A 12,911-nucleotide genomic window follows, 5' to 3' on the forward strand; every position below is an offset into this window, starting at 1 on the left:
AAGACGTCATTCTTTCTTAACTGTTTTGTTTTACTCCTTTAACTTCTGAAGTAGATACTGCTTCCCCCTTTAGAGGCACTGACAATATCTCAGAAACAAGCTTGGGTTTTTGCATATGCCCTTATTTATGCCTTACAACAGAGCTGCAATATCAGGATTATTTTTCATTTTTAAAATGTGAAGGCCAAACCTTAAAGAACACATAAAACAACTGTATTTCAGTTCTTCTACTTCCTATTTGTATGCCTTAACAAGGCAAGTTAGGAAACCTTGAGATTCAATTTCACTTTGCTTTCATGTAACTAGGACTTAAATAAATGAATATACAACTAACAAATGAGAAAGGATATCACTTTATGGAATTGTAATGAGAATCTGAGAAAATGAATTTAAATAAGAACAGCAACTCACTTTCTGAGCACTTACTATGTACCAAATACTTTTATGCTATGGTATGTATTTGAGGAAAATAAGAAACCACAAAGTAACTCACACAAGATCATACATCTCTATGAAGTTGGGAGAGTCAAGATTCAAACTCAGGTAGTCTAACTTTAGTGCCAGCACCTTTAGCAATTATGTACAATGGCAAATCACAGATAAAAGGCTTTCACAACAGTCTCCTTACTATATTTTCCAAAAATATCCACTCCCTACACTATCAGAACGTGTATCTAAAAGTGTTGTGACTTATTTAACTATTATGTCTTCTAGCAAAACAGCAGCACTTTTTTCACAGCTCTATTTTCAACGTTTCACAGCATGCCTACCTTCCATGTTGAAAATATATAAGTATATTTGGTAGTTATTAAAAATATATTATTATTAAATAGTTTTTTTAATATAAGCAGAAGGAAAATGCAGCACATAATGAAGGAGGCTTTGTGATTATCCAAAAACCCCAAATATGCTCTGCAGTATACAAATCTAAAACATACATCAGATACACGGTTTTGCCGTTACTGAACTATGTAAAAGCAACACATTCCCTTTCCTCTTTCAAAAACATTCAAAATTTTAACTATTATTTAATTTTTATTCCTTCAACCCACACTACTGTAAAATATGACATTAACATTTGAAACAAGCATGAGATAAGAATAAAAATTAGGACTATTAGAAAACAAGTCAGATTTCTTAATCTGAAGGTCTAATAATCTCCTATAATTGTATGCTAAATTTAATATATGTGCATTTTTTTCAGGATGAAGATATAAAGCTTTCAGTAGACTTAGCAAAGAGCCTGGTGGCCCAAAAAAGGTTTAGAATCCAAGATAAATGTTTCAACAGAAGAAAAAGCTTTAATAATCTTGACGTTTACTCACCAGAAATATCCATGAATGCACGATCCCACAATTCACCTACTGTATAGCATTCTGCAGATGTGATGTTGACTGAAAGGACAATATCATCTTCAACATATTTTAGTATCAGATTATTTATAACAATATTTACATTATTTACAACTCGTCTGATCAGACTCTGTACATAGCCTATAAAATAAGGGAAAAAAGATTCCAATTAGATGTTAAATCAATAATTATTCTTAAAATGTTACTGAACTTAATGTACATGAACGATGAGTATCATTCTGCATCTTTTGCAAAGATGAAACCAACATTCAGATAGGGAAATAGGCTTGCCAAAGCGTTAATAAGTACCAGATCCTTCTCAACAAACACCCCTGCAAAGAAGTTCTGTATCATGAAGTTTCATGTACTAGAGAAATCACAGAAGCCACACCTTTTTAACAACATAATACTAGATTCCATTCAAAGGCCATGTAATCTACAAGTACTTTGATTTCTGCCCATTTTATAAACATTTTCTCAAATGAAACAATGTTACTGTATACTGATTATACAATATATAAGAAAAGCTTCTTTAAGGTTATTTTTTCAGCTACCATCTTCTCCTCCTACTTTTAAATAGCTATTAAAATACTCAAAAATTAGGGCTCGAGAAAGGAAGATAAAAGAAACATGACCATCACAATGAATTTGACTCAGTTCAGTTCAGTCACTCAGTTGTGTCTGACTCTTTGCGACCCCATGAATCGCAGCTCATCAGGCCTCTCTGTCCATCACCACCTCCCGGAGTCCACCCAGACTCACGTCGATCGAGTCAGTGACGCCATCCAGCCATCTCATGAATCTGACTGCTTCTACTTAATATTGTATAATAGCGAAACGGGAAAGGGAGAATATGACTGAGGAAGAAAATACAGAAAGTACTAAAAGAGAGGGAAAGAACACAAAGATGAAGACAAAAGAGAAAAGTAGGGGAAGAAAGAGAACAGATAGAAGCATAACAGGAATTCATAATATCAAAAGTTTTTCACACAATAAGCATATACAGATATATTACTGAATTTAATAGAAAATATAAATAAAACTAAGCATGCTTCACTCGTGTCCGACTCTGTGTGACCCCTTAGATGGCAGCTCACCAGGCTCCCCCGTCCCTGGGATTCTCCAGGCAAGAACACTGGAGTGGGTTGCCATTTCCTTCCCCAATGCATTAAAGTGAAAAGTGAAAGTGAAGTTGCTCAGTCATGTCCGACTCTTAGCGACCCCATGGACTGGAGCCTACCAGACTCCTCCGTCCATGGGATTTTGCAGGCAAGAGTACTGGAGTGGGGTGCCACTGCCTTCATAAATAGCATTAAAAAAGACAGGAGAAAAAGATTAAAAACTATTCAAATGTATTTTCCACTATAAAATCTATATAAAAATAATTTAAAATTTAGCTATATAATTAAATAACTATCTGCTTATATTCTTTAAACCACAAGTTTACTGGACAAAACAGAATCAACTTCTGTCAGCAGCTGACATTGTTAACACCTACACTGAAGCCTGCTCCAAGAAAACTTCTTTAAAGTTATTCAACCATAACATGCTTGCAAAAACCAATTCCTTCACTCACTCCCAATGAATACAAACAGAAAAGAAATGTACAATGACTAAATTCAAGTTTTTCTCATATTAGCAGCTTTTGAAGTGCCAATTATCATATGCTATAAAATTAACACACAAAATATTAGTAAGATTAAGGTTTCAGATATTATTGTACCAGGGAAGATAGATGCTAAAATGATATATAAATTAAGCTTCAAAAATAAATTTTAAGTATCAAAATGCTCACCCTTAAAAAGTATATTTCCCTCATGCTATCACTATTCAACACAGATGTTAAAAATAAACAGCTTCTGAGAAGTCAAGAAGCATGACTAATACTGATTTTCCTATTTCTGAAAACCTGTCATGAATAAAAAATTCTTAAAAACCACTTAAGAGTTCATGAGTTTTTATTGTGGGGGGAGGAAGAAAAGGGGGGGGCAGTGACTCTCAGAAAACATATAATGCAAAATAATAACAGAAACATAATACTATAAATATATTGTAACTGATAGAAAAACTGATGGATTTTTCACCTACATTTCAATACCTTCTCTCAGTTTCCCATTATACAAGCTGAGATGAATAGGCCAATTCACCACAGTAAAATAACCAAGTATTTAAAAAGAGGGCTTCCCTGATTGCTTAGATGGTATAAAACCCGCCTGCAATGGTGGAGACCCAGGTTCGATCTCTGGGTCAGGAAGATCCGCTGAAGAAGGGAATGGCTACTACCCACTCCAGTATTCTTGCCTGGAAAATTCCATGAACAGAGGAGCCTGGTGGGCTACAGTCTATGGGGTCGCAATAGAGTCGGACACAATTTAGTGACTATTAACAAAAAAGCTTGTTTTACAAACCCGCTTTACAAACAGACAGTATTTGCCCTAACATGGTCACTAGGAAACCAACTTGCTCAGAAACAGAAATTCCATGGTTGATGACTTGGTTACAGTACCTAAAAACTTCCTGATCAAGTTTTTGGTATAAAATTTAGCTGGAGTTACTGAAGCATCATATAGGCAAAGTGAAGTCGCTCAGTCGTGTCCAACTCTTTGCGACCCCATGGATTGTAGCCTACCAGGCTCCTCCCTCCATGGGATTCTCCAGGCAGGAGTACTGGAGTGGGTTGCCATTTCCTTCTCCAGGGGATCTTCCTGACCTAGGGATCGAACCTGGGTCTCCCGCATTCCAGGCAGACACTTTAACCTCTGAGCCACCAGGGAAGCCATCATATAAGCAACTTATGCTCAAATAATTAAAGGAAAAGTAAGTTCTCTATAATGTTCTTGCCTTTTTTGGAAGGCTGAAATTATTTCAAAATAAAACTTTTTTTAGAAGGTTAAGAATAAGAATTCCTATTGGTAATACGTAGAGAAGTTCAATAATTTTTTTTAATCTATCAGCTTTGGTAACTAAAAGATAACTTAGGACAGCTACTGTAGGAGCTAAGGAAACTAGCAATGAGTTGAAGATACTTATCAGTATTATTATTTAAGATAGTCACAGAAGTTATAAACAACTAAATTAGGGTACAAAAGAGAAATCAGTGTAAGTACTGACAAGAAGAACACAAAATTATCATTACACGAAGATGACTGTTTTTTATACAGAAAATCCAAAAGATATAACTGAAAAATACTGAATATCAATCAGCTAACAAAATGCAAAAGTTAGCTTTTCTACATCACAAAAGGACAGGAGAATAACATGGTAAAGAAATTGATAATTCCACTTAGAAATAAAAAATAAATAGCATTTTTCATCTATAAAAGATTCAAAGAAATACAACAGTAAAACACAGCATTGGACCAAAAATGTGCTTGGAAGAAAAAACTGTTACATTTTTCACAGGGAATAATTTGGTCATACATGTCAAAACCTTAAAATTATTCACAAATTTTGATGCTATAGACTAAACAGAGGTATGTGCAAAGATTTACATGCCAGTATGTTTGCCAGAGAATTTTACAAAACTGAAAATATAAAATAACCCAAAAAACTAACAAAAAGGGATTGATTAAACAAACTGTGGGACATGGTAAAATACATGCTAATGATTAAAATAACAATGAGAAAAAGGGAACTTCCCAGGTGATCCAGTGGCTGGCACTCTGTGTTCCCAATGCAGGAGACAGGGTTCAGTCCCTGGTCTGGGAACTAGATCCTGCATGTCACAACTAAGACCCGGTACAGCTAAATTTTTTTGTTTAATGTGAAAAAATTAACGTCCTTGAAACATGTTCCTAACATTAAAAAATGCAAATTACAAAAGAAAATGTATAAGTGTATGTGTATATGCATGCACACACACACAGAAAAAATGACTTCAAAAGGCTGTACATCAAAATGTTAACAGGTTCCAGTTCTAAGTAACATACAAGTAAGCATATTCCATTCTTTCTCACTGAAATAGCCACAAAACCTAGAAAGAAAGTATGGAGCAGTTATTTCAGGACACTGAAAAGTAAACAACTAGCATGAGAGGGAAATAGAGAAATGAAAATCAGAGCTTACAAAGAAAAAACAAATAATAAAACTGTAGCAATCAATTCAACCATATCAGTAGTTATTCTAATTTAATTGTATTGTGGCCAGAGAGGATGGTCTTTATGATAATGAATCTCTGAAATTTTTCAGGACCTTTTTAACCAAGTCTTTTTCAGTGTCTATAGATACCAAACGTGTATATCAAAAAAATGTACACTGTCTTATCTGCTGGGAACAGAGTTTTATGTTTCTATAAAATAATCCTGTCAATTTTGGTATTTAAAGATCCAGTTTGGGGATTCTTTTTTTTTTGTGGTGGGGGGGTGGGCAGGGGGGTCTGCTTGATCTACCACATTTCAAAGGTAGGTTGTTAAGGACATGAAAAGTCATCATATATTGTTTGGAGAACTGTACGTTTTAATATAACTCAGCATCTGGCCATCACTGTTTTTGCATTAAGTTTTATTTTGGCTGATTTTATTTTTGGATAGTACTGGTCTACTATGCCATTTCCCATCCTTTCACTGTCAGTCTTTCTTACCTCTCCATTTTACCTTTGTGTGTCAGAGGACACACATACCTGGACAAAATTGCTCCTTCCTTTTAATATCCCAAAAGCATTAATTGCGTTTCCTTACTTCTTTACTCTGGTTTTGTAGTTAGTAGTCTACAATATCTCCTATACAGAGCCATTAATTCTGAGGGCAAAGATAGCCTTCAACTAGTTGCTTCAACATACAGCATACAGATTTAGGGAACTGAACAGCCTGCCTCCACTAAACAATATTTTGAAATTCAGTGTAGTCAGAATGAAGTAAAAACTCTCCAGTTATCACTTTTTTCTGTTATGAACAAAACATAAATGTTAGATATCATAAAGGTTATTGACAAAAATCATAATGTCCTTTTCAGTATATTAAAGAGAAAGAACACCTGTATGGCAGAAATGGCTAGCTACCCATCAATATTTGCGCTCCCCCTTTCAGAATACAGAACTATTACTGAGGTATGACTCTAAGACATACATAACATCAATAAAAATAATTTTCCTCAATGAAATTTGAGAAGAATATACATCACTTTCAACCTGGGGGTAGCAAGAAGTGGACAGGTCTCCTCCAGAGCATCCTCTTGAAAAAGCTGAGAACAGTACAATTCAAAACCTAGGTAAGGCACAGCAGAGCCTCTGGATAAAGGGAGTCTGGGCTTCCCCTGAAATTTATGTTAATGTGTCCTCCAGTTAACATTAATTTCACTTACACAATTAGTCACTTCTTTTAAGTTTTCCCTGAAAATGTTAATTAAAAAATGTTACAATAATATAGGCATAAAAATAGAAAATGTAAAATAAGCTATGCATTTCTTTTTCATTTACAACAAGGTATTCTATTCTTAAATGTTCCAGAAAGGCACAGTGATGAGAGTTTAAACTGCTGAGCTTCTGCAAGTAGTTAAGAAATGATTGTGCTATCTGCTAGAATAACACACTGCCGTTTGGGGTTCAAGCTCTTGAACAGTTGATACATTACAAATATTCTTAAATTATTTGATATATTCTCCAGCTATTATTAAACTCCCTACAAGAGATTATTTTTCAGAAAACCAAGCCCTAACCAGCCTAAGGTGACAAGCATTAAGCAAACACAGATACACAACACAGCTTCCATTTCATATTCAGTATTTTCTGCAGAAGACAAAACCTTGATTAAATGACTACTAATTTAACAAGGTATACCTCACGTATACCACAGGTGTGTGCATGCTCAGTCACTAAATCATGTCCAACTCTGCGACCCCATGGTCATGTCCGACTCTGCGACCGCATGGACTGCAACCCACTAGGCTCCTCTGTCCATGGGATCTTCCAGGCAAGAATACTAGAGTGAGTTGCCATTTCCTCCTCTAAAGGATCTTCCTGATCCGGGGATCAAACCCACTTCTCCTGTATTAGCAGGCAGATTCTTTACCACTGAGCCACCTGGGAAGCCATATACCACAGGTATTACAAATTATAATAAGGTATTTGTCATCTACATCAAAATATCTAAGTTGCCATTTTCTCATCCATAAAACAAAAGCTAGACCAGAGGCTTAGCTAGGGCCTATAAATAGACTTCAGTGAGTATGTGAATATCCTAAAGTGACATGCAAATTTTAAATGTGCATACATGGGTCTATAACTATTTCAGAAGATTTTCAAAGGTCCACATCCCAAAAAAGATAGCTAGCTAAACCAGAAACGTCTGAAGTAGATTCTCCTTCTACATTTCAAGGACACTATGACCCTGATTATCACAGTCTGAAAACTCTGTGATTTTGTGCAGTTGAGTTTTTGTGCAATGCAATAAATACATAAATGGCTATTAAGAATCAGACATTGTATTAGATCAGGGGCTGACCAAATGAGGCCATGCCATGTTTTTATAAAGTTTTATTGGAACACAGTCACAAACATTAGTTTATTTAGTTTATGACTGATTTCACCAGTACATCAGAAAAGTAGAATAGCTGTAACAGAAAATATATGGCTTTCAAAGCTTAAAATATTTAATAACTGGGTCTTCACAGAAAATATCTGCTAACCTCCATGACAGATGATGAATATCAAAGACATCTAGGTCACTTCAGACCCAGTGGGTATGATTTTTAATTTCTCTATACCCTAAATATTTCTATCAAACCCTGTACATGTATACATACATATAGATATATATTCTGAGTAAAAAGGTAAGGAGAAAAGAAGAGACAATTATATGACAAAAGAAAAAGGATCTATGCACTGGAACACAAAATTTATCTGAGCTTCAAATAAGTAGGAAAAATATTTAATCAGAAAAAACACATCAGTTAATTAAGAAGCTCTGAATAAATTAAAGGACAATACCCTTAAAGCCGTTTTAGAGAAAATGTAGAGGCAGTGCATGAAAGGCTGGCTTCTTACAATGACCTTCAACAAAGCCAACGGCTGTACACTTTAGAAAGCATAGGACTACAGAATCAATTAGAAGTGATCCCATTTCTAAGCTAGATAAAGTACAGAGACTACTGAGGAAAGCATGAATGAAGAAAGAAAGAAATGAAACATCCTTAAACTTTCCCTCTAAATAGGAACTGTCAATATATCTTACTGAGTATCTTAGGCCCACAACTCAACTTGTTATTTTTAGCAGTTATTGAAGTTTCTGGCCTATATATTAACTGAAAGTAAATGTGAATGGTTCAAATCAGGCAGATTCAGACTCTTTTGACCTCTCTCCCAGCAAGAAATATTACATCATAACCCAGAATAAGCACACATATGTGTAAGTCTCTTGAAATATGATTAACCTTTACTACATGCCACACACACTGAGGTTTTCTCGTCTATGCTATATATTTTTTAAATGCTTTCCATGACCCACTAAACTGCTTTCACAATACACTCACTGGTCAGGATGCATAATCTGAAAAAGACTATTTCACATAACAAGATCAGAAATTGCAAAGAAAATGAGATATCGACTTGCTGTTCCTTTCCTATTGGAGAGGTGCCCATCCTTCATGATACAAAACAATTATTGGTAACACTGAAACTTTTCTCAAAAAAGTAACTCTGAATCTATATAAATGTTTGAATTCCAAAATTATAACCACAGATGCTGGAAGAATAACTTTGCCCAAGAAATTCTGAGAACAGGAATTCATTTCTACCATGAAAGAACTTTAATATAATTTCCAGGCAGGATAATATTACAGAAATGAGTCCACAAATAACCATGAGTTAGTCTTTAAATAAAATGATTTACCATTATCCAACCGGATTCTCAAATTATCCCTTTTCTTTCCTTTGGCAATATTAAGTTTAGCTGCTCTGCCTCCCAGTAACTGCCCAACAAGTTCAGTTACTTCCTAAAGCAACTCCTTTAACTGTGATTTATGTCAGCATGAAAAAGGGCTGAGTCCTCCTATTAGGTAAGGCAGAAAAGCACATTAACCCAAGAGCTACCCCAAGCAGTTCAGTAGAAAACAGCTCTGTTTTCTGACACTAAAAATAGGACATTTTATGCTACGTCTGTTTTTATGTTTTATACTTCTAAAAATAGATCAGTTCTCATCCTAAGTATCAGTGTAAATTCCAACACAGACTCTTAAGAATCATTAAAAGTATGGGACCTGTTTCAAGTACATGTAAGTTAGCCCACAGAAGATTTTTATCAGTGAAATCAACAACTGACAAAAGCTTTAAATTTTTCTTAAACAAGTTCTTTCCTAAAAGAAAAAAAATGTCATGAGACTCAACAGTTAAACCTAAAACTGATTCTTTGCCAGGATACTGATGGAGAGAGTTCTATACAATGAGTTGGCTTCAGAAGTTTTACAGGGATATGTAGCCAGAAATTTGGAGGGACATAGGGGTTGCTCATTTAACAAATAAGAATAAGCTATAGCTTAATTTAATTTACAGTTTAATTAAATTCAACAGGGATTTCTCCCAAGGAGTTAATAATTAAGTTAAAAATTTATCAAGTGCTGTAAACATCACACTACTCTAAGAAGAATTAGAAACATTCAGAATTAAAATAACTTCTTTTAGCACTTTCTCCAGCCATGGCAATTTATCTATTTATTCTAAAGCCAGAGGGAATAGTGAGACCTGTTAGGTAAAGTTCCTAAGAACACAAAGCATCAGTAATAACATCACAATAACACTAGTTAAATACGCTCAATTCAAATGTAATTTAGAACCTACATTTTAGACAGGAGGGCTATGAAATGATGAAACTAATGCCAACCTTTTACAAGTAAAGTAGATGGTGCCAGAAGACGGTCAAAAAATAACTAGTCTGAATCCAGCAGAAAGCTTACAAAGCTTTGGGGCAGAAAACAAGTATATACCAATGTCAGCTATACCTCAAAAAAAAAAAAAAGTAACTGATAAATGAAAGAGAAGTGACTGACAACTGCTAACTGTAAAAAGGCAGCAATGCACCTTGGCCACAGAGCCATCATGGAACAATCACTGCTTTGGGTTTTTTTTCCCTTCATTAAATATTTATCAAGAAACTGTTATTTGAAAGCCACTACTCTTCCAGATAAATAAAAATTTCAGGAACTAAAAAGAGAGATGGTCTCCCAGTTACAAAACTCTGTGCTTCTGTTAGTGAATTTTACAGTTTCCAGAAACTGAGATCAACTTAGTGTCATTCCTTTGTTTATCAAGAAGCAAGAGGAATGAAGAGACTATAAGTATTACTCAGAGGCAAATCACTGCTTGGAGAGGATGTAAGAAAGAAACTTAATTAATAATCTCGAGCAAACGAGCACCAAACCTTGAACGATTCCAAAGCTCTCACAAATGTCTTTCAATCTGTTCTGACATTATGCAGCAAATGTGCATATACTTTAAATACTTTACGACAGTAAAAAATATGGAATATATATATCCTACAAAGGGCTACAACAATGATCAATGACAATCAAAATTTTGGTTTTATCAATCCCCTTAGAAGTTACCTGGTGGCAAATCAGGATCTGTGGGAGCGGCCTGCTGAATTCTTCGGGGTTTTGCTGATGTTTTTGTGTTCTCAGTAGTACTACGGTTGGTAGAATTAGAACCACAGCTTTCATGGTCATCCTATTTTTATTTGGAAGAAAGAAAAGCAAAGTATCAATCACCATTCAAAAATTTTAGAAAGTTTTCTTGAATGTATGTAGGTTACTAAAATTGATGTTAGACTCTACCAGCTTTATATTTTTAGCTGTAAAAACCTATGTAACCAAAATTTTTGTACTTTGCACTCTTAAACAGCATTTTTTAAACAAGCAGTAGTTTAAAATTAGAAAGTTTCTTTAGTTGATATCAAAACAAACCACTTGATAATGTCAAATATGGCTTTAGCAAAAGAATACAATTCAATTGAAGCCTTTAAACATTTTCCATTTGAAAATCTGAAATGAAAGGAACGGGTTTTAATTTTCATGTATTTGTTTATATATAAAAACCCTCACTATTTTGTGAGTTGAGAATCCAAGCTGTCTTCTTAATCACATTTTTTTTTAATTAGTAATTTTGTTTGTTTTAGTTTCTAAGTTGTATCCAACTCTTAGGGCTCCACTGTGGATTTCCCAGGCAAGAATACCTGAACAGGTTGCTCTTCTCCAGGAGATCTTCTGGACCCAGGGATAGAATCCAGTCTCTTGCATTGCAGGCAGATTCTTTTCCACTGAGCCACAGGGGAAACCCATCTTTTTTTCTTGGTAATAATTTATTGTTTGTTTTTTTGAAGTCTATTTCTTAAAGCTCTTTTTTTAACTAAAAGATAATTCCTTTACAGTATTGCATTGGTTTTTACCAACATCAATATGAATCAGCCAGCCCACCTTTAAGGATTAAAATTAATCATCTTTAGAATTCTTGGCACCCATTTAACAATGTTCACTGAATTATTATTATTCAGATTAGATATGAGGTTTAACTAGTTTCTAATATGGATAACATAAAAACTTCAAAATACACATATTTTTGAAATTTACACAACACGAATGAGTACTCTTTTCCTGACTTGATTCAACAAACATTTATGAAATGTTTTTATGTGTTAATTGCTAGATTTACAAAAGCAACTGTCCTCAAAGATTTCAGAATCTATTTAAAACATATAAAACCAGTCTACAAGAGTACTTTTTTGTTTATTTAAGTACTAGGAACACAAAGAGTCATTATATTTGGAAGAACCAGAGAGATCAGGTCATTAAAACTGAGAGAATGTTTCAAGTTAACATTAGAGGACTTCCCTGGTGGCTCAGACGGTAAAGCGTCTGTCTACAATGCAGGAGACCTGGGTTCGATCCCTGGGTCAGGAAGATCTGCTGGAGAAGGAAATGGCAATCCACTCCAGTGCTATTGCCTGGAAAATCCCATGGACAGAGGAGCCTAATAGGTTACAGTCCATGTGGTCACAAAGAGTCGGACACGACTGAGCGACTTCACTTCACTAGAGGTTAAATAGGGGGGAAAACTATAAATAGCACATACAAAAAATAGTGATCAGTCAAAAGGAAAAAAAAAGCCACAACAGACAACATTTAAGATGGGAGAACAATACCAAAAGCTAAAGGTCTAGTTCAATAAAAACGCAGTCATGTAAAGAACTATAGAGATGTTCTCAACCTTCATTCTATTTGACACTCAAGATTTGGTAACTAGGAGGAGGGTGCCAATAACCAAAAAAAAGAAAAAAAAAGGTTTGGTAATCCAGTATAGGGAGTGGGAGAGGTAAAAGAGCAGATCAAAGGGTGAATAACAAGTTAAGATGGAAAAAATAAGCATAGATTGCTCTTTCAAAAAAAACAGGTATTACGAGGAGGAAATAGATGGGGTAGTAATATGAAATAAAAGCATCTGACATCACCTTATTCCTTTGGGGAGGTTAAACTAGCACATTCTGCTTGAGAGATGCATATGAGGAAACAGAGATCAAACACCTCTCCAACACAAAGGGAAACTGAGGGTGTACTATGCATCATTTAACTCATTAATCA

The 12,911-nt window shown here is 34.8% G+C and overlaps 1 protein-coding gene across 1 annotated transcript in view; it reads right to left on the bottom strand.

The window, feature by feature from the left end:
• The window catches only part of VPS13B (vacuolar protein sorting 13 homolog B), a 775,227-nt gene that overhangs the window by 716,194 nt on the left and 46,122 nt on the right, over positions 1 to 12,911 (bottom strand). The window contains exons 3-4 of the mRNA XM_052651420.1: positions 10,884 to 11,004; positions 1,326 to 1,493 (exon numbers count right to left, since the gene is read on the bottom strand). Coding sequence (XP_052507380.1) covers positions 1,326 to 1,493; positions 10,884 to 11,004 — 289 coding nt within the window. The remainder of the gene's footprint in view (positions 1 to 1,325; positions 1,494 to 10,883; positions 11,005 to 12,911) is intronic.

This window comes from Budorcas taxicolor, chromosome 14, assembly GCF_023091745.1.
Source record: "Budorcas taxicolor isolate Tak-1 chromosome 14, Takin1.1, whole genome shotgun sequence".
Classification (NCBI taxonomy): Eukaryota; Metazoa; Chordata; class Mammalia; order Artiodactyla; family Bovidae; genus Budorcas; species Budorcas taxicolor.